This window comes from Eulemur rufifrons, chromosome 29 (genome assembly GCF_041146395.1).
Source record: "Eulemur rufifrons isolate Redbay chromosome 29, OSU_ERuf_1, whole genome shotgun sequence".
NCBI lineage: Eukaryota > Metazoa > Chordata > Mammalia > Primates > Lemuridae > Eulemur > Eulemur rufifrons.
The window spans coordinates 38,176,679-38,198,432 of record NC_091011.1 but is presented as its reverse complement, the minus strand read 5'-3'; the positions used below and the strand labels follow the sequence as shown (position 1 = coordinate 38,198,432).

The following is a 21,754-nucleotide window of genomic DNA, read 5'->3' as shown; positions in this document are numbered from 1 at the left end:
GGGAGATTAGACAGGTTAAGTATTTTAACCCAAAGTCACAACTGTTGTAACTGGTGAACAACATTTCAAATCTTGATGTGTAGGTCTCTTTGACTCTAAGGCCTGAGCATAGCTATACTGGGTAGGTATGTCCTTATTTTGCTACTTCCTTTTCTAAAATTTTAATTCAGAAAAGTGTTTGTGCAAAATATGGCATTGATAAGGATAAATTAATTATTCCTAGTCAGATTTTCTTTTAGATTTTGTTTTATTGTCTTGCTTTTAATTCTCTTTGAGTATAAAAAATTGATTGTGCACTTAGAAGAAACAAAAAATGACTAAACAAGCAATTCAGGAGAATGTTTTGAGAAATTAACAACTTATAATCTGCATAAATACTTACATGGATATAATTAAAATGTATTAAATCAGCTTAAAAATTTCGTTAATAAATGCAGTATCTATTTCTTAAATCATTTGAAAGTGTTTATTGGACACTGTGTGTGTCAAATATTGTGCTAGTTGCTGGAGATATGGCAGTGGAAAAAAAAATAGGACCTGTACCCTCAAGAGCTTATTCTTAAAGAAAAGCAGATGATTAACAGGCATTTTTAATGCAATGTAAAGGATTTTAAGATAAGATCAAGCTGAGTGTTCTTTGGATAATTATAGACAGACCCCCAACCTCACTCCTCTCCTAGGCTGTTGGTGAAGGGCTCTGCTTTGTTTTAATATTTGTCCCCTCCAGAATTCATACTGAAACTTAATCCCCAATGTGGTAATCCTGAGAGGTGGTGCCTTTAAGAGTGAAAGCCCTCATGAATGGATTGATCCATTTATGGATTAATGCGATAATAGGTTATCATGAGACTGGGACTGGTGGGTTTATAAGAAAAGGAGGAGAGACCTGAGCTAGCACACTCAGCCCCCTCACCATGTGATACTGGGCTGTGCCACCTTAGGACTCTGCAGAGAGTCCCCACCAGCAAGAAGGCCCTCACCAGATGTGACCCCTCAACCTTGTTCTTCTCAGCCTTCATTAAGCTAAGAAATAAATTCCTTTTCTTCATAAATTACCCAGTTTTAGGTATTCTGTTACAAGCTACAGAAAACAGAGTAAGACTACTATTAATAGAAAAAGTGACATCGAAGTGGGAGCTAGACAGGTAAGCAAATAAGGAAGTTGTTCCAGGTAATGCAGAAAAAGGTGTGCTCTAATCTATGAGTAATAAAGAATGGCTGGAGCACATTTAAGGTGCAAAAAATAAAAACCAGAGAATTTAGAAGGAGAAAAATTGTGGATGACCTCATAAACCATGCTGATGAGGATGAACTCTATTTTCAGCACATTTGAGAGCCACTCAAAGAGTTTGCAAAGAGGAGTTACACGATTGGTTTTATTTTAGAGGAATTATTCTGATTGATGTCTAAAGAATGGATTAGCGGAGGAATGGATTGGATTCCACTGGGAATGTGTTGCAGTAAGGAAAGCAGGAGATGGATTTGCAAGGTGTTCAGGAGATAGCATCAGCAAGATTGCTTGGGGGGGAGGATGGAGAAGATGACAAAGTCAAGGATGAAGCCTGGGTTTCTGGGATGAGCATAAATGGGTAGAGTTTTATTTCCTGAGATAAAGAATTCAGAAGAAACATTTGGACCACACTAAAAAATTCAGTGAGGAAGAGAAGACAATGAGAATGTACCACATTGTTATAATAGTTACTATCTTTGCAATGGGACTGGAGGGGGTGGTCATTTAGTTTTCTTCTATCTAACTTGAAGTGTTCAACTTTTCTATGATGAAAATGTATACATTTTTGAGATAGCAAGTATGTAAGTTAGATGCAGGAGAGCCCTTTTGTGGGTCTTTGCCATTTAAAATCATAGATGATAACTATGTAATTTTGTTAATGTTATACAGTTTGTGGAACTTCAAAAGCTTCCATAAAGATAGTAAAGAAGCATTTAGAAAATAAGCAGTTCTCTTGAAGACTGGCTTTCAAATAAAACAACTTTCCACTTTATGTGACAATCTTGATACAGGGATGTCAATAAATTAAGTCCAAGAAGCAGAGTTGAAGGTGAAAGACCAGAATTAAATCGACTTTTGAATATACAAACTTGTCTTTTTTAGCTCTGAAACCTCTTATATTCTGAAATGATAGGAGAAAAATAATTTCAGTGGTGATCTTTTCTCTAAAATGTCAGGTAATTGGTATTGAACAAATGACACCGATGAATCTCTTGAAGTAGTAAATTTCATTTTTATGCAGCATTCATATTTAATGAGCAACAAGCACCACAGGTTTATAAAGCAAAAATCATGTCAAAGTAGATTGCTTTTTTCCTTTTTTTTTCCCCCTAAGCACAGGATCTCAAAATTAGAAACAAAGAGTGACTGTATTATGTTTGATGGTAGTAGAATACTTGACCTTCTGGGTTATAGATCCATAAAGCAAATTAGTTTGAATCTGCGTGGATGGGAGCGTGGTACTCTGACAAGAAGGATTCCAGATGAGTAGTCAAGTATTTGTTAAGAGTGTCAGAAAGCAAAGTTTGGCAATGTTTTTCAGGTTTGCTTGTTTAAATACTCCAAGAAAAAAAGAGCAAAATGAAGACAAAAGTTGGATGCTATCATCCGTTAGGTGGTTGAATTTTTTTCCTCCAGAGTAAAAGCAAAATGGAAAACAGCCATTTTTAACAACAGCCAGAAGTGAGAAGTCAAGAAACCACAGATGTGAGGAAGAAGTAGTGCATGATAACAGAACCTGCTGTGCGTCATTGCCGGATCTGCGTTACCCCCCACCTGGGGCTCTGGGTGGCTCACAGAGGTGTTTGCTAGCATTACAGGCTCATGGAAAATTTAGGGTATTAACATTAAAAGACTACATTTTTTTTATGAGTACCTTTATTAGGGGAAGCATTTTTTTTTTTAATTTTCTTATAAAGTGTGCATTTTTTTTTTCTTTCTTTGCTCCCCTCTGTAGAACATTTTTACATCAACCATTTGCCTATGCTGGTCAAATGAAAAATTTTGTGGCAAGATACACAGCCTGCTCCCAGTGTGTTTGGGGGTGTGGGTGTGTGTTGCCCAAGGTGGCAGGTTATTTTAATCTGTTCTGAATATGGAACAGGTTACTGTCAGAGTTTCAGAAGAAAAGATATGGGTAACTCTCAAAATCTAATTTCAAGGTTAGTATTCCTGCTGCTAGATAGAGATGGGAAAGTTGGCTAAAAACTAACAGTGCTTAATGAATGCTTAGGCTGTTTGGGGTTTTGTTTTGGTGTGGTTTTTTTTCCCCCCACAGACTCATCACATAGGCAGATCTCTCAAAGGTTAATTTATAGATTAAAGTGATACAGAGTTACAGCCAACGGCTACCCTAGAAAGAGAAGTTGCAAATTAACTGGACAAATCAATTGATCTTATTGACCTTATCTGGGTGCTGGGAGATTAGCCTCTTGTACAGCTTTGCTAATAATTCCTTATAGAAATGCTAGAATGACAAGATAGGGCCTTTCCAGTGCCTACTTCTGATGATTCTTTTCTTGATTTTTCCAGGTTCCGGACATTTGGTTCTATGCTCGCAAATATTCATAGAAACAAAATGCCTCTAATATCCAGCCTAATAGTTTTGGCTCATATTCTCATACTCAGATGGATTATTTTCAGTATAGAGATGTTTTCCCAAAAATAGGCAGCACCAACTTGGAATCAGATGGACTTGATTACTTAGCTAACTTATGTAAGCAGCAAAAGCCCAGTGTCTTTAAAATGGAGATTAAAATGCCTACCACATATATTTCTAGACAATACACAGGAAAATTTATGGCTCAGTGTTAGCACTTCGAAAAAAAATAGATTTAACAGCTCATATCATGTTAAAACAGTTTCTTCTTGATCTTTAATAGTAACTTAAGTCTCTACTTGCAATGCCTACGTGAGAAGATCTTAAAACTTAAAAACAAGCTAATTTATTTTACTTTGATTCCTCTAGGCAAGGAGCGAATGCCACAAGGGATGAGCTGACCACATCTGCGTTCCTGACTGTTCAGTTAGATCGCTCCCTTGGAGGACAGGCTGTTCAGGTTGGGATATTTTTACCCCCAAAACTCACACAAGTTAAAGTCTTGCTAGCTCCATTTCTAGCTACAGCTCACCTCCCAAATTGGGATGGGAATTTGATATTTTCTTGATGTTAACTTTTTTCCATTTTGGAATTCAAATATTTCTACTCTCATGCCATGCTAGTTCTCTCAGATTTTGGAAAAAAGGGAGCACACACAAGCAAAATTAAAATAACAAAAAACCATCAACAGATTTAAGGGCCTGAAAGAATCTTCCCATTAGAATCACACCATATGCCAGTGATAGTCACTTGATATTAAAACTGTTCTACCTGTGTTATTACTTTCAGCTGTTGTTAAACAGATGTTGTAGGCAGAATAATGTTCCCAAGATGTTCACATCCCAGTCCTCAGAATGTGCAAGTATGTTACAAGGCAAAGGAGAGTTAAGGTTGGAGATGGAGTTAAATTGCTCACCAGCAGATCTGAAAGTAGGAGATTATCTGGGATTACTGGGTAGGCCCGGTGTAATCACCGAGGTCCTTATAAATAAAACAGGGAAGGCCCGGCACGGTGGTTCACGCCTGTAATCCTAGCATTGGGGGGAGGCAGAGGAGGGAGGATCGCTTGAGATCAGGAGTTCGAAACCAGCCTGAGCAAGAGTGAGACCCCTGTCTCTACTAAAAATAGAAAAAACTAGCCAGCATGGTGGTGCACACCTGTGGTCTCAGCTACTGGGGAGGCTGAGACAGGAGGATCACTGGAGCCCAGGACTTTGAAGTTTCTGTGAGCTGGGCTGATGCCACGGCACTCTAGTTCAGGTGACAGAGCAAGACTCTGTCTCACAAAAATCAAAACAAAACAGGGAGGCAGGTAGTCAGAAGGATGCAGCATGTGAAATACTCAAGCAGAAGTTGCCAGCTTTGAAGATGGAAGGGCACCCCAACAAAAGAAGCTACAAAAGGCAAGGAAATGGATTCACCCCTGGAGCTGCTACAAAGGAATATAGCCCTGTGATAGCTTGATTTTAGCCTAGTGACTAAATTGTTACCTCAGGTTTCAGCCCAGTGACTAAATTAGCCCAGTACTTACTTCAGACTTTTGACTTCCAGAACTATAAGATAATAAATTTGTGCTTTTTTTTTTTTTTTTTTTTTTGAGACAGAGTCTCACTCTGTTGCCCAGGCTAGAGTGAGTGCCGTGGCATCAGCCTAGCTCACAGCAACCTCAAACTCCTGGGCTCAAGCAATCCTCCTGCCTCAGCCTCCCGAGTAGCTGGGACTACAGGCATGTGCCACCATGCCCGGCTAATTTTTTCTATGTATTTTTAGATGTCCAGCTAATTTCTTTCTATTGTTTTAGTAGAGACGAGGTCTCACTCTTGCTCAGGCTGGTCTCGAACTCCTGACCTCGAGCGATCCTCCCGCCTCGGCCTCCCAAAGTGCTAGTATTACAGGCGTGAGCCACCGCACCCAGCCTAATTTGTGCTATTTTAAGCCACTAAAATCATGATAATTTGAGCCAGGTGCTGTGGCACAACACCTGTAGTCCCACCTACTCAGGAGACTGAGACGAAGGGATTGCTTGAGCCCAGGGGTTTGAGGCTAGCCTGGGCAACATAATGAGACCACATTTCTAAAAAACAAATAAATAAAAAGAAAATAAATACAATCATGGTAATTTGTTATAGCAGCAATAGGAAATAAAGAGGACAGTTATAGAACAAGCACAGATTAATAATTTTAATTAATAAAAAAGTAGAGTATCTTATACTCTCAAATCATAAAATTGCCTGAGTTATGCTTAGCACAGGCAAACTGAAATAAACCTTGATAAGAGAGCATAGATCCTTATTTTTCCTTTTTAGATACTAGAATCTTTACTGAAACAAAGTCCAACACCCAAAAGTGACGAGGGAAGGGGAGGAAAAGGAGAAGGACAGAAATGGGAGTGGAGAGAGAGAAAAGATGGGGAAAAAAGGAAAATAAAAGAGGTCAGGGAGGAGAGGAGGAAAGGGAAGACAGAAGGGGAAGACATGGAGGGAGAGGTGAGAGGGGAAGGGAGGAGAGAAGAGGAAAGGACAGAGGAGAGAGATATATTTTTATTTGGGTGTTTATGAAAATAAAAAAATAACTTGAGATGATTGAATCTAAATTCAAGATGACAACTCCATATAAATAGAAATAGAGAGAGAGAGACAAATTGAGATAGAGAAAAGGGGGCGAGAAGGGCTAATGTATTGATTTATTTATTATAAAATTTGAATGTCATACAATACCAATGTCTAGTTCTAGATCTCTTCACTGTGTCTAAGAGACTGTTTCCTGCCTGGTTCAACCTTCTGTCTGCTTTTCTGAAGTTCACCTGCTCCTCTTCTTATGTGTGTGGTGGAGTATCTGCTACTTATTTCAAGATCCTTATTAGTAACCACAGGAAACTCTTGGTCTTTCTCATTTAATTTCTTACTGTATAACTGAAAACAGACTTCAAGGAGACCTGTTTCCCTCTGGTGTGCTCCAGTGTGTCTGTCTACTGCTTGTTCCTTGTCCCTACATTAGCACTAGATGGCGCTCGCGCACTCTTCCCTCTGGCCCCCGTTCCTAGCTGAGCTGCTGCACGCTGGCGCTATCTCTACAAGCCTGTGTGTTTTCTCTGGCCAGTTTTTGAGAAAGTGTCTGCTCCCATCTACTGGGAACAGTACCTTCCAGATCAGGGTTCAAACTGAAAGCAGGCGCTTATTTGGCCAGTGTGATGACGTTTCTGATACAGCAGCATTAAGGATTCCCTTTGCACAATTGTGTCTAACTTTCTCATTCCTGATGTCAAGTGAGCTAAGAGTTTATGTGGTAAACAAGTTTTTTATTTTGTCAAATATTTATAATTGTTTCATTGCTCCTTCAAATATAATAATTAAATAGAGAGGTAAGTCAGACACTTAAGAACATAAAATCTAAGATGAGGCTGAATTTGATCTTCTAGCTGGTTTCCTTTCCATCTTGGTACTTGTTAATAGACATAAAAAGCAAGTTAGATCTAAATTTAAAGGTGCATATTAACTTTTTTAACAAATTAACTTGCTAATTAATTGTTAATTAACAAATTAACAAGATGATTGAATTCTTTACATGCACTCAACTTTGCCATTAAGTTGATCCTTAAAGTATTTCTTACCAAATTATTAAAAAACTTTGAATGTATGCATTGTGCCTTACCTGTTCCATATTTCATAGTAGAATATTTGATACACCCAGTTAATGAATTTCCATGAATGTTTTAACCAGTTGAATCCTAAATTGACAACAAAATGGTAATTTTTAGCGTAATCCACCAGGTGGCAGTAGTTTATAATGCTGCACACAAAACTAAAGTCCCGTACTGCTGTTTTAAACATTCCTTTCTAGAGTATATTAACAATATTGAAAATTGTTTAATCTACCTTTTTTTCTGTCTTAGTCTCCTTTCATATTAGGGGATCGGCCTTAGTCAGTGGCCCTCTTTCTCTTACATTGGCAATTGAAGTTTTCTCAATGTTATGTGAAATAATGAAATACTAAACTAACAGTGGGTATTCCCTCCTGCCCCCATCCCAAGCTCCGGGCCTGTGACTGAAAAAACATTTCCATAATTTACTGCTTACTTATTTGAATGCCTATTAGTCTTATGAAGTCAGTTATTCTCAATGCTCCCTAGGCCTTCCCATAATGGTAAGTACATTGGCCTACCCATTCACCTGGTTTCTAGAAAAAGACAGACAGAGTAGGCAAGACAGCTTGATTTTAGCATAGGGCAAAACAAATCAAAAAACTAGGGGACTGACACAAAATTTGAACTCTTTATATAAGGAAAAAAATGCATCATAGTTTATGTGAAAAATAGGAAATTCTAATCCAATATTTGGTGTTGGTAAAAATTAGGCAAATAATTTACCATTTATTTCTTAAATTTCTTTATCCTGAAAAGCCTTTGTATTATATAAAAAATAAGTTGCTTATATTGAACACATCTACTGTTGCCATTTCTATAGGTAAGTTAAAAAGTAGAAAGTACGTTCAGTTTTGACAGTTTTTAATACTTGGATAGAAATCTTCCTGTCTGTGTGATTTTTAAAAATTTCCCAAATAATGGGGATATAGAAATAATGAATATGATTTTGTGTCATCTTATTTTTGAAGCCTTTGAATGTACATCTCTTAACTTTCTGAACCAGACCCAAAACTCATGAGAATCTAGTACTTCCATAAACATCTGTAAAATGTTGATGCTCTTGAAAGAAGAAGAATTTTCATACAAGTTCACAGACACCAGCACTTTGTGGTTGTGTTTTTCTTTTGGAGACGTGGGTGAACAGACTTACAGCAGAAGGTGCTGTGGTGTGACAATGTCCCCCCACCCCCCCACCTCCCCGCTGGGAAGCTAGGAACTACTCAGAGACTCTCTGTCTGGGATAACAAAAGATTCTTAAGTCAAGGAGGAAACCGTGCTTGATTATCATAAACCTATATTTTCTATTAATCATCATTCTTCCTGCTCTTGACTTTTTAATTTTTGTTTTGTTTTCAAAAAGAAAAAGCAAGAACACATTTAGAAATACAACCTTCTTTCATCGCACTCTCTATTATATTTCTGTTAATTCCCCCGTCCCCCTCCCAGATCCGAGTATCCCAAGGCAAAGAGCCTGTTCACCTGCTGAGTTTGTTCAAAGACAAACCGCTCATTATTTACAAGAATGGAACATCAAAGAAAGGAGGTCAGGCACCTGCTCCCCCTACACGCCTCTTTCAAGTCCGGAGAAACCTGGCATCCGTCACCAGGATTGTAGAGGTAATGTCTCGCATTCAATAAAACATGCCCTAGTTATGGACTTCCCGATGGACCTTAGCCATCAACAAATATTGGTCTTTAAAACTTGGCAAGCCCGCTGTTCACAATAAAAAACACCAAAAGCAGGAGAGTTGAGTGAAAAGTGAAACTCCAAATACCAGGCCTCTCACATTTTTCAACTGCATTGAACCCAAACAAATGAATTTTTAGAATACTGTAACCAATCAAGCTGTCAAAGGCATGAGGCAGCTCAAGCTCTATCTTGAAAGGCCTGAGGTAGATGGATCACGAGTGATGGTCAGATGACTGAGCACACTGGGGACATTTGAGTGGGAAGGCCCTTGTTTGCACAAGTGTAACAAATGTAGGAGGCACGCCCCGCCACACTGGACTAGAACCTTAACTGTATTGGCCAAATGAGAGGTTCTGACAGCAGCTGGGAAAGAAATCAAACCGCTTATCATGGAGACACAAGACCTCCAGGTATAGACAAGAGCAACCTGCCCAGGTTTTTAAATGGCAGAGTGCTTTGACCTGTAGGACAATCCTGTCCCACCTTGTATCCAGTCACCACTGAAATCCAAGCCTCCCACATCACCCCTAAACTGCCTGCACACTCTGCACGTTCCCAAACCTGGAGCTGTCCCCCAACACCTCCCCTCCGTGCAACCATTCACTGGAGACCATAAAACAGGATTGGTCATCACACTCTCCACCTGCAGCCTTTTCTCGAAGCCTCCCGCCCCCTTCACCTTATTGCTCTATAGCTGTGCTCTGAGGACAATTCCTGTGCAGCCCTCTCAAGTGGCAGTTATGTTTTCCCCAGTGCCCACTCACCAGGGCCTCAGGGACGGACTGGGCAGGGTACCCTCCTTGTGTCCTTGATTTCTCTCCTTGCATCAACCTCTCCCTCCAGCCCTCTTGTGCTGCCCTCGACTGAGCCGCCCGTCCTTCCCTCTTACTCTCTGAGGGCTTCGGCCATTGCCTCACTATCTCCATCACTCTGGCGTCTCTCTCCCAGCAGTCTTTTCCTTGACTCCATTTCATCTCACATCCTCGTGGTCCTGTACCCAGTTTTGCCATTGGCAATAAATACACCTACTCAGAAATCTTTCAATCATCTAATCTCTGACAACCATCTCCTGCCCTTTGGCTCCTCTACCCCAGTGTACACGCTCCGGCAATTCTCCAGTCCCGTAGCTGAATCCGTGAACCCTCCACATCCTTCACACCCTTCCTGCCCTTCTCTCTCCCCAGATCCCCCGCACCCTCTGCTCTCTACTGATAGCCTCATTCAGAGTTCACAGCGAATATAAATATAATCACACATGAATCACCTTATTTACCCCCCTGTAATTTTACCGACCTGTTTTCATCTGTACTTGTATAAACTCTTTCCCTCCTGTTTTGTGAAATAAATATTAAAATTTTATTTATATTTTAAAATTTATAAATATTTTATGTTAATAATTTTCATATAAATAATGAAATATTTTATAAATTTATGTTATTATCCATAAATGAGTGATGAATACTGTGGAGTGATGTATCAATAAATAGTTTAATAAATGTTTATTCCATAGATTAACCAATACAGCTCCTATCTAAGGCCAAATTCCTCCCACTCCCTCCCTGCCACCAACTTCTATCTAGGATCCCCTCCTATCTTGCTTTCCTGAGAATGTTCCTGGATTTCTCTCTTTCCAATGTGTTTATCCCACTTCTAGTTCATCGTGATTGCAGGCAATGATCCCCTTTCTCTTCTGTCTCATCAATTGATTCTTCTGTCCTGCATCATTTACTTTGAACTACAAAGATGGCAAAAACTTCCCATCATGTCTTTAAAAACTGTCTTAACTCTAACCTTGACCTTCTCCTACTAGCACATCATTTCTCTGTCCTTCCTAACAGCACAAATCCTTGAAAGATTTGTCCTGAAACAAAGTTGAAAGAGTCTTAACGCACTCACGCTCTCTACTTTTTAAGCCTGTTCTCTCTAAAGCCAGTCCAATCAGGTGTCCATTCCCACCACCCCACTGAAGTGGTTTTTATCTAGTTTTCCAGGGACCTGCCTTGTGCGACAATCAAAGATCACTTCTCTGATCTCATTTTTCTTAACCTCCCACCAGCGTTTGCCAGAGTCAGAGTCAATCTTTTCTGTTTTATTGAACACTTTTTTTTCCCTGGGGGTCTGTAACACCATCCATATCACGATTTCTTCCAAACCTACCGACCATGCTTCGAGGGGCAGTTTTCCTGGAGTTTCCTCTTCTGCTTGACCTCTAAGCACTTGAATGCTCCAAGGCTGTTTTGGCCCCCTTCATAGTGGTTTCAGCATGTATTAATATCTCATGCAGAACATTCTGTACACAGATTCTGCTGTGTTCAATTACAACTAATTTTCTTTACACTATCAAATTGACAGTTAAGTTCTCATCTGTGGGCATTCTCAGTTGATTTCAGATGGCAAAGTCAACCAAAATGTAGTATTGTTATGTTCCTGATCTCTTCCTCAGTACGAATTTCTTTATGAGATGTCATCAGTGCCTGGCACTGTATCTCCTTATTTCCTTGCAGCCTCTTAAAACAGCTTCCGCATTCCCAGCACTAGTCAAGATCATTTTATAAGGTTTTCTGTCTTCCTCTGCAGGCAAGCTAAAGCTTTATAAATGTTCTGTTGTAGGTTTCCCTCCCTGATCTCACCCCAGTCTCGGCACAGGCCTCTTGCCACCTTCCCTCCATCATCGCAGCTCTTGCCTCTGTACCAACAAGGACACATAAGGATTACAAATTGGAAGCCCTGAAAGCCAGATTTGGTTTGTGTAATTCTTCATCACCATATCTGATAGATTCCTTTGAGCTTTGTCTGTTAGGTCTCATTCCTTCTGGTAGAGTGCCATGACCACTTCCCATCCTTGTGACCTGGTACCCATGGTACCTTGGTACCCATCCTTGAGACATGTCTTTAAAACTTCCAACAGCTGTTCCTTCCTCCTCTAGTGTTCTCTCAGGGGACAGGGTACCGACAAACCTAGTGAAATTCAACTTTCCACATAGCTGATGCCTTCGTCCTGGCAGTTGAGTGTGGTTGGCCAAGTGGCATCATTTGGCACAGCAGATCACCCCTTCACTTGGCCTCAAGATCACCACACTCTTCTGTTTTCCTCTTCCCTCTCGGCTGCAACGTCTCAGTCTTAGTTACTGGCTTTTCTTCCTGTCTCTGGAATCACATATCACACTCAGTTCCACAATGATGCATAGAGTCATACACAGTGGTGTAGCAACACAATCATATGGCTGGGCAAGTTCTCACAGAGACGGACACGAAGTCACCAAACCAGAAGGTCATAGACACAAGCCCATCCTGGGGCCTTCGTGCTCACTACCAAGCCTGAGACTCTGCATGTGCCTTGTCCCTGTTCAGAGATTGCACCTTCAGCTTCAACCTGGGACAGAGTCTGGACCCAGCCAGGCCCCTCTCACTCCTCTGTGGCCACATGGACTAGAACTGTGCTCACCTGGAGGATTCCAGACAGTGTCCACAGTGTCTCAGTTGGAAGGAAGGAGTATGTTAGTGCTGTGCTTTTAATTCCCTATAAATAGTCTTTTATAATTTAAGCTATAATTAATCTGTGCCTGAAGAACTCTTAGTGAATGTATAGTATTATGTCTTTGCCTACATTGGACTCAGTCCCTATTTTATGCTATTTAGGTTTCCCTTTGATTATTTGATAAACTGTATCTTAAGTGGAGGAGGAAAAAACTGAATACCTTTGCTTTAGTTGTATCTTTTATGAATACTATGCCCTCTTTCGAATTGTCAATTATAGCCCACCCTGTTCTTGTGGTATCTTTGAATATTATCCTTGTTACTTTCCAAAACCCTCAATCCCTATAAGTTAAGGTTGATTAATTTTATTCTCAGAGCCTTGGGCTATTGCTATTTGAGGGCACTTGAGCATTAGAGGGCCACAGACCAAAGTGCTCCTACTCTAATGTTTCAAACACCATAGTGGTGTCCCAGGGCTGCCCTAAATTAGTTTCCTGGGATAGGACAGTCGAAGGCTATGAATGGTTTGTCACAGTCACAGCTTCTGGGACGTATTTATTGAGGGAGCAGCAATGAATTTGAATCATTGTGTTATTTTTCTTCATACTCTAGGTTGATGTTGATGCAAATTCACTGAATTCCAATGATGTTTTTGTCTTGAAACTGCCACAAAATAGTGGCTACATCTGGACAGGAAAAGGTGCTAGCGAGGAGGAGGAGAAAGGAGCAAAATACGTAGCAAATGTCCTCAAGTGCAAAACCTTAAGGATTCTGGAAGGCGAGGAACCAGGTGTGTGCTGTGGGGCCAACAACACTAACCAGAATTTATATTTGATATGATTGCTAATCAACTTTTTCATTAACAAGTCACTTTGTAATGGCTATAGGGGTTAAGAAACCCTCCCTTAGTTGTAAAAGTGGGTGATGGTACTGAGTATGTTTAAGTAACTTCTTAACGTTAAAGTCAAGATGAGATGTTATTGTTAATGTAAAACAATACCAACCATATGCTCCTAAAAATGCATGAGATAACTGAATGTGTTTTTCACAGAGGAGTTCTGGAATTCCCTTGGAGGAAAAAAAGACTACCAGACCTCACCACTACTAGAAACCCAGGCTGAAGACCATCCACCTCGACTTTACGGCTGCTCTAACAAAACTGGGAGATTCATTGTAAGTGTCTTTAAAAATATCCTGAAATTAAAAAAAAAAAAAAAAGTGAGATAGAACCCAACACCATTGGGAGAGGCATTCCCATGTTGGCTCTGACACTTGCCAGACATGTTACTGTTCTCATTCTCAGTTTCAGCTTACCTGCCAACCAGGGATGACAATCTTTTCTCTCCACAGGGTAATTTTAAGGGTCTGTGATGTAATGGATATGAAAGCCTTAATATTGTAATGCACTATATAAATTGAGCTGCTTTTAAAAATATCAGCTACTTTACTCCCGTGTCAGTATGCAATAGATGCTGTATGAATATGTATGTGGTTAGATTTGCTAATTTAATAACTTCACACTTTCTATGGGCAGCAATAGTTGTTTCTGATCAAACTATGTAAATTTTACATGTAAGTTTCCCAGGGGAATAAAAATTTTTATTGTGTCAACTGAATAAAAAATATTATGGAAATATTATAATCATTGGGCAAAATCACAGAGAGCTATATATGCACCTGCAAATTAATTGGAATCAACAGGAATGTTGTATTTTATAGTCATTGACAGGCTTTGACTTCTAGGCACTAAGAAGTAAAATTAGTAAATGTCTTAGTTTCAGGCTGCTATAACAAAAATACCATTGACTGGGAGGTTTAAACAGCAAACACTTATTTCTCACAGTTCTGCAGGCTGGAAAGTTCAAGATCAAGGCACCAGCATATCTGGTGTCTGGTGAAGGCTCACTTCCTAGCCTTCTTGTATCCTCACATGGCCAAGACAGCATAACAGTCCTTTTCTCTTCTGATAAGGACACTGATAACCACATGACCATCCTTAAGACCTCATCTGAACCTAATTACCTCCCAAAGGCTCCACCTTCTACTACTATGCCATTAGGGGTTAGGGCTTCAACATGGAAATTTGGGGAGAAAACAAACATGCAATCCATAACAGTACAAGAGTGATTTTATACTGGGCTCTGAAATACCATCTTGGTCCACAGCCCTTCACCACAGTTTACCAGAAAAATTCTTCTTTCTCTGTTTGATAGTAGGCTTTTCATAAATTTTTTCATTTAAAGAATGAATTTCTCAGCCTAGATACCACTGAAAAAAACAAAACAAACAAACAAAAAAGAATGGATTCCTCTTTTACTTAAAATTTGATCTACAGATTTGGTCAACATGCCTTAGTGAATGCAAACTTCATTTTTCAATACACGTGTAAAAAAATTTCCTATGTACTTTCCCAGGTTCTTTGATTACTAGAAATAAAATTTGTTGATGAAGAAACTGTTTATGTACAAGCCCCACGTGAATCTTATAAATGATTTGACCTAAAAATTAAAGATTCAAATTGTGCATTGAGACAAATATTTGGTTGTTGGGCACAATTTGCTCACCTACTTTCAAGAAATCCCTGAACTTGCTGTATGTTATAAATTTGTCATCAGAAAAATCTGCCGTTTTATTGCTTTGACTGTTAATTTTATATTGCATCTAAACAACTTCTTTTTCAGCATGTGCTTCTCTAATTTCTTACTAATATTATTTGCTAATATTCCTATACATTAGGTATTTGTTTCTAAGAAAGATTTTACAAAAATAAATACCTAGGCTTTGTTCTCAGTCAGGTTTTTAAAAAATCTGTTAGTCTATAATCTGGCTTTTTGTTATGCACATAGATTATCCTTTAATATAAATACACATTTCCTCTATACCTACTAATTTTCTTGTTTGATATATGGGGCCCCTTCTGCCCCCTTCACAGTTAAAGGAAAAAGATTATTGCTAATAAATGTTTGATATTATAATCACTATGAGAAAGCAAGCTTTACACATGTACATTCATACAAGGCAGCAGAACCTATTAAAGGCACAGCTTTTAAAACCAATCTGCCCATGTGATATCACTTTCCTGGTGATATTATTTACTGGCTGTTTGACTTTAAAATGGCTGGTTGCTCTGTCTGTGCCATTGTTTTCTCCACTGTACAATGAGGATAGTCATAGTACTTACTTCATAGGATTTTTGCTAATACTAAAACAGTTACTGCATACAAAAGATTAGACTAGCACCTGCCACCGAGTAAGTGATATTTAAGGTTTTGTTTTTTAAAATCATTATTTGGTTGGTATATATCCTGTAAAAAAATAATATGAACAAATTCCTTGCCCTTTAAATGATCAGGGGTTTTTTGTTTGTTTGTTTTGTATAACAATCTCAAAATCTCATCAGATTACAACCACCATGAATTGTCATCCTCAGAGGTCTGCAGGCTGCCTGGAACTAGGTATATGTAGGCTGAGTGGCAGCTGGAAGGTTCTCCTTCAGGCTGCAGGTTGGCTTTATGCATGTTTTTCCTGGGAAAGAGCCAAGGAACACAGTAAGGCCCCTGCTGAGTCACATTTGCTAATAGGGCATGGCCAAAGCCACAGTCAGCTCCACCTACTCGACTGCACTGTAAAATCAGATGGCAGAGGGAGGAAGTAAACAATTGGAAACCATAATCCAAACTCCTGCCTAAGGATCAGAGAGGTTTTCATCCAGAATTCTCTAAAAATATTGAATTTTAGGTTAACACATGCCCATTGGCATTGGGTGGATTAAACTAACCTTCCCCATTACCCTTTAATGTTAACTATAGAGAACACAATTTAACCCATTAAAAATAAAAATAATGAAATTTTGCATATACAATATGTTATAATTTCATCTTTTTGAAGATTGTTGATTTATTAAAATGACCCAACCTATTGACTTTTTAAAACTAATCTTGACCTACAAAATGAAAGGCAACTTAGTACTCAGACCATAAACTAAAATGTCTTCATGGACCATGCAGACGACATAAATCTGTGAAACAACTTGTCATAAGGAACTGGAAGTGCAGAGAATTGTGGGCAAATAGACTATATATGTCCTACCTGAGCATTCGAATGTATCAAGCTTGAATGATGAGATTCAGAAAATATGATTAAATATAGAGTTTATTTGAGTACAAAGCTTCAGGATTAGCTACCTGGGAAACAGCAACTCCAAACAAATGGGGTCAGAGTTCCAAAGTGGATTTAAGGTTTCACTGATCAACAGGTAGAAACAGAAATTTTAGCAGGGTTACATTTTCCATACACGACCAGTGTATTCATTATAGTGATTTGATTGATTACAGTTTGCAACATTCCAAGGAAGATTATTACTCTAGGAGGAAGGGTAGTGATATAAGATGTTCTTATCTCTGACACGGTTTGGTTTTCCTAATTATTTACAGAAAAAAAAAAAAAAAAAAAGGGCAGAAGTTGCAACTGCCTGCCTCATGTCTCAGGCCATACGTAGCCACATTCCTCTCAAGGCTCAGAATAATTTAAGGTTCTAACAGCTTTAAGTCTGAATTATTTAAATTCACAAATTCAATTTGCAATATTAAGCCCTGTGCTAGCCAAATAAGATACCATTAGTTTGTGATACCAAATTAAACAGATGAACAATTAGTTAAGTGTTTATTGCCTAAAAAGGAAGAAAAAAATGACTACCATATTTTATTTTCACTGTATTCTAAAATAATACATGGCATTTGTATTCTATGTATTAGAAAAATTACTGCTTTACTGTTTGGCCGTAAAACTTCTCATACATTTCAGATTGAAGAGGTTCCAGGAGAGTTCACTCAGGATGATTTAGCGGAAGATGATGTCATGTTACTAGATGCTTGGGAACAGGTAAAACTATACTTTGTTCACAAGAGAATGCACTTATAGTTGGGAACTGACAGAACCTGCTTTGAGAAATGGCAAGTCTGATAATAAATGGGCTTAGAGATTTAAGCTGTATTTAAAAGAAACTCAGCAAGAGTTTGGCAAAAAATAAAACATAAATATTGCAAGTTGATTTCTCACTGTGGAAATAATTCCATGGCTTCCATCTTTGGCTTTTTAGTTGTTGGCAAAAAAAACTTCCATTTTTCATTTATTTGTAAAATTCCCTCACTCCTAATTTATTCATAATTCATTTAACTGATGAGTGCATTAATGTGTACAATGCCACAGGGGCACAAATATTCAGAATTTCTCTTGAAATTTTACAAGGAGTCATAGGGGACCGCTTCCCTGGGGAAGAAACAGAATGGTTTTGAATCTACATAGTAGAATGTTACTCTTACATATATCTTAATTTTGGAGGAAACAAATGGTGATTTAACATGCTACATCTTGTAGTTATTTTAACCTCTATGTAAATTAATAGTGAAAGGAAAAATAAATATGTTATGAACTAAATCATATGGAGCAAGTGTGAAATGCTTATCTGAATTAGGCCTAGTCTTAGAGTCAAGCACAGAGATTGTTACTTTTAGGTCTGTTCCTAATTGAGAAGCCATTTAGTTATATTACATTACACCTTAGTTTCTCGTCTACAATGACCGTATTTGAATTGAGGATCCAGTCTCAGATTCTTCCCAAGTAAATGGATTGTACTGATATGAGATTTAAAACCTTACATCAATAAAACACTTTTGTGCATTTAATAATTAAATGAGTTGCATTTCCTTATTCAGAAGTATTTAATTATTCTCATTTGTAGTTGAAGGAGCTCAGGAAATTTCACCCCAACTCTATCGTTTCTATAGTCACGGATACTTGAGAATATTTCTGGTACTAGGTTTCATTTTTAAAAGCATACTTTTCGTTTCCATTTCTATGCTGTTGAAGGGACCAAGGCCCTTGGCCCCCTAAAGGTTCACTGAAAAGTCACTGACATGAAGCAGATTGGTGAATAGGAGAAAAAGCATACAAATTTCTTAATAGGCACAGGAGTCATGCAAAATATGAGAACTCGAAAGAAATGGCCAGATGGTTGATGCTTTTACACCAACTTGAGGTTACAGAAAGAAGGAGGGCCTGGAGTGTGGCGAGGCAGGTTATGGGAGGGGGAGAAGAGGAGGCCTGGGCTAACAAGGATGGACTTGTTATACGGATGAAACCTCACGGGTAGCAGCCCTCAGCGAATACATGGGAAATGTTTCTTTCAGACCTTAAGCTGTCAGACTCTCAGTTAATCTTTCCTAGAGCTGGACAAGGGAGGACCTCGGAGAAAGTCCTGCTGCATCAATACAGGTTTTCTCTACAGATGCAAATCTCCCCCACAAAAGCCAGCTTTGCAGGGCTACTTCTGTTTTCAGGCCCCTGAATAGCCGTCTCAAAATATGTCAAAGTATATTTTGAGGGGAAATATGTGGTTTCCTTTAACCGCCTTCATATCCCAGGGGACAGATGCCAAAAAATTAGACAATCTGTTGTTTTCGTGAAAGATCACTTCATAAACTAGAAAATACCATGTAAACATAAAATGTCAGAGTGTGAAATCTGGAGTCAAACTGGATGTAAATTTAGGTGTCTCCTGATAAGTGTAAACACTGGGAAAATGATTAGAATTATTTGGGCCTCCACTTCCACCTCCCTAACTTCTGGGGTTGCTGTGAAGATTGAATGAGCAGAGTGTGTGTGTGTGTGTGTGTGTGTGTGTGTAGAACTTTGCATAGGACCTAGCACTGAGCCAACACTCCAAAAACAGTACATGTTGTTATTGTTTCATTTTTCAGATATTTATTTGGATTGGGAAAGATGCTAATGAAGTTGAGAAAGCAGAATCTTTGAAGTCTGGTAAGATCCCATGGACAATCATGACAGTACCCTGACTGCTTTTTGCTACCGGATCTTCCAAAAATACATATCAAAACTGAGAAAACTTTCATCTTTAGAATTAAAGAGTAATGGAATTTTTTTAAACCGAAGAATTTCAGAATGGGCACAAGAAAAAGATGTTTTGTTACCTAACTTAGAATATAATTTTATCAATTCATTCTGATAAACTTAAATTCATTTAAGCCCTTGTTTTAATATGAGAATAGTAAAACCCCCATAACTGTGAGAGCCTAGATTTTTTAAAACTTCATGCTGTTCTTTCTGGCACAATTTTCTTTTTATTGAAAGTATAGCAATGATTATGCCATCAAAATAATTCTATAAAGTTTTGAATTTTTTCAGGCATTAATGAGACTCATTATGCTTTCCATAGCAGATGAGAGAAATCAAAAAGAAATTGTTCATATTTGTCTACTTGAGAGCAATGAAATTTATTACTTTTATTGGAAGAATTCTAATTCTGTGGTTATTTTAGTTTAACAAAGACTAACTGAATTCATATGTTTTTGCAACTCTTTTTAGCCAAAATGTACCTTCAGACAGACCCTTCTGGAAGAGACAAGAGGACGCCAATTGTCATCATAAAACAGGGCCATGAGCCACCCACATTCACAGGGTGGTTCCTGGGCTGGGATTCCAGCAGGTGGTAAATTTATTTTTGTAAAAAGCAAACAAACAAACATAATTGGGCAGTTGTACCATTGCTGGGTTTTTTTGCTGGCAGGGGGCCAGTTGTTTGTTTTTTTGGCTTTAAAAAATTAACCCTAACCAAACGGCTATTTTTTAATGCCTAGCATTGGTTTGAAATACTTTTTAAACTGGAATTTCCTTAGTAAACATATTAAAATAACCTAAAATAAATTTTTGTTATGGGCCAATATTAACTCTTCTAGAAACTGATTTATATCTTTTTATATGACCTTTTAAAAGTAAAAGGCTATGCACAATCCGGAGGGTTTTGTCAGGTAGAACATTTTTTAACTCCGCGGTCATTAGCCAAACTTGTTGTTGAGCATGCCAGAGAAGAAAACTGTAATGTCTTGGAGGTTATTCTCTTTTCTATGTGTTGTGTTTAAAAGAATTGTATGTTTGCAGTAAGGTTTATGTTAAGATGGCTTTTAAAATTTATTGTTATTTCCCTTCTTTAGTGAGTGTGACTTTGATGCCATTAACTTCTGAGTGTCATTTTTTTAAGAGGAACTTTCTTTTTTACCTTTATAAAAGCCTTTGAAAACACAGCTCTTTCATGACAAAATAAATTGTATTCTTATCCACTTAGATATATATATTCAACAATACATGTTTAATATCACAAAAGATACATACAGAAAAAACTCACTAATGTTTTTCAATATTAAAACATCTCTATTTGAAAAGGTTTTGTGTTGTGACATTTTATTCAAATTTGATATGAGTTAATTACGTTATTAATTTCAAGGTTAAATACTTTTATGCATAAGTAGATACAGATTTAATATTTCTTAATTCATCCTCATTAAATGGTTAAGATTAAACAACTTTTCCATGGTTAGATAATTATGAAAAACTTTAAATATTGTATATCGCATATGAAACATGGGCCTCCAGAAGACAGGAGTTGGGACAGAATCTAGAGCCCCAATAAGGGAGAAAGGAGTTTGGTAGTGGGGTAGGGGGTCGGTAGTTGAAGTGGGGAAGCTACACTTCCATGGAAAGAGCAAACGGAGCAGGGAAGTGACCTGAGGAATTCTTACCTTCTCTCTGGGGAAATGAAGGGCACATGTGTTTCAAATTGGGCCCTGCCATGGAGAAGTGGGCCCAGTTCCGTTATGGCCTAATGGTCAATGGTCCTGTGAGGTCCTGAAGCTTGTGTGGGTGGCAAGGAAGCAGAGAAAAGCTATACTTGCAGGTCCTGTTCATTCAATAAATATTTATTTAGCATCTACTCGGCATCAGGCACTATTCTAGGCATTTTGGATCCAACATGAATGAAACAGACAAAATCCCACCTTTTATGGAGCTTATATTCCAGGGAAGAGGCCAAGAAAAAGTCAACAAGTAGATACACTATAACATATATTAGAAAATAAGTTCTATGGAGGTGAAAATATAGTGACCGGAGGCAGGGAATACTAAGTGGAGAGTGGTGCAGTGTGCCATTCTCGTAGGATGGTCAGGGAAGCGTGTTGAGTAGGTGATACTGAAACGGAGAATCAACAGAGGGTGGGGAGTGAACCTCGTGGTTGCACCCAGGCAGAAGGAGTACCAAGTACGAAGGCCTTGACTGGGGAGCATGCGTGATGAAGATGCAGGGAGATTCGGTAGGGCTCTCTCCTGCTGTCACTACTGGAGTAGGAAAAAATCCATCTTAAGCAGAATTGCCCTGGTAAGCCTGAGCGGTGTGAAGATTGCTTTCCCAAATCCCAAACCCACGACCTCAGGCATAGATGACGAGAACTGAGCAGACAGCAGCGTCAGCAGCACAAGCACTAAGGG

The 21,754-nt window shown here is 38.6% G+C and overlaps 1 protein-coding gene across 1 annotated transcript in view; it reads left to right on the top strand.

Annotated features, from left to right (window-relative positions):
• Positions 1–19,989, top strand: part of SCIN (scinderin) — a 67,982-nt gene extending 47,993 nt beyond the window's left edge. Inside the window, exons 10-16 of the mRNA XM_069461889.1 lie at positions 3,978–4,068; positions 8,698–8,868; positions 13,031–13,208; positions 13,470–13,591; positions 17,222–17,299; positions 19,177–19,237; positions 19,802–19,989. Of these exons, the coding sequence (XP_069317990.1) occupies positions 3,978–4,068; positions 8,698–8,868; positions 13,031–13,208; positions 13,470–13,591; positions 17,222–17,299; positions 19,177–19,237; positions 19,802–19,929 (829 nt within the window). The 3' untranslated portion in view covers positions 19,930–19,989. The remainder of the gene's footprint in view (positions 1–3,977; positions 4,069–8,697; positions 8,869–13,030; positions 13,209–13,469; positions 13,592–17,221; positions 17,300–19,176; positions 19,238–19,801) is intronic.
• Positions 19,990–21,754: the final 1,765 nt, after the last annotated feature.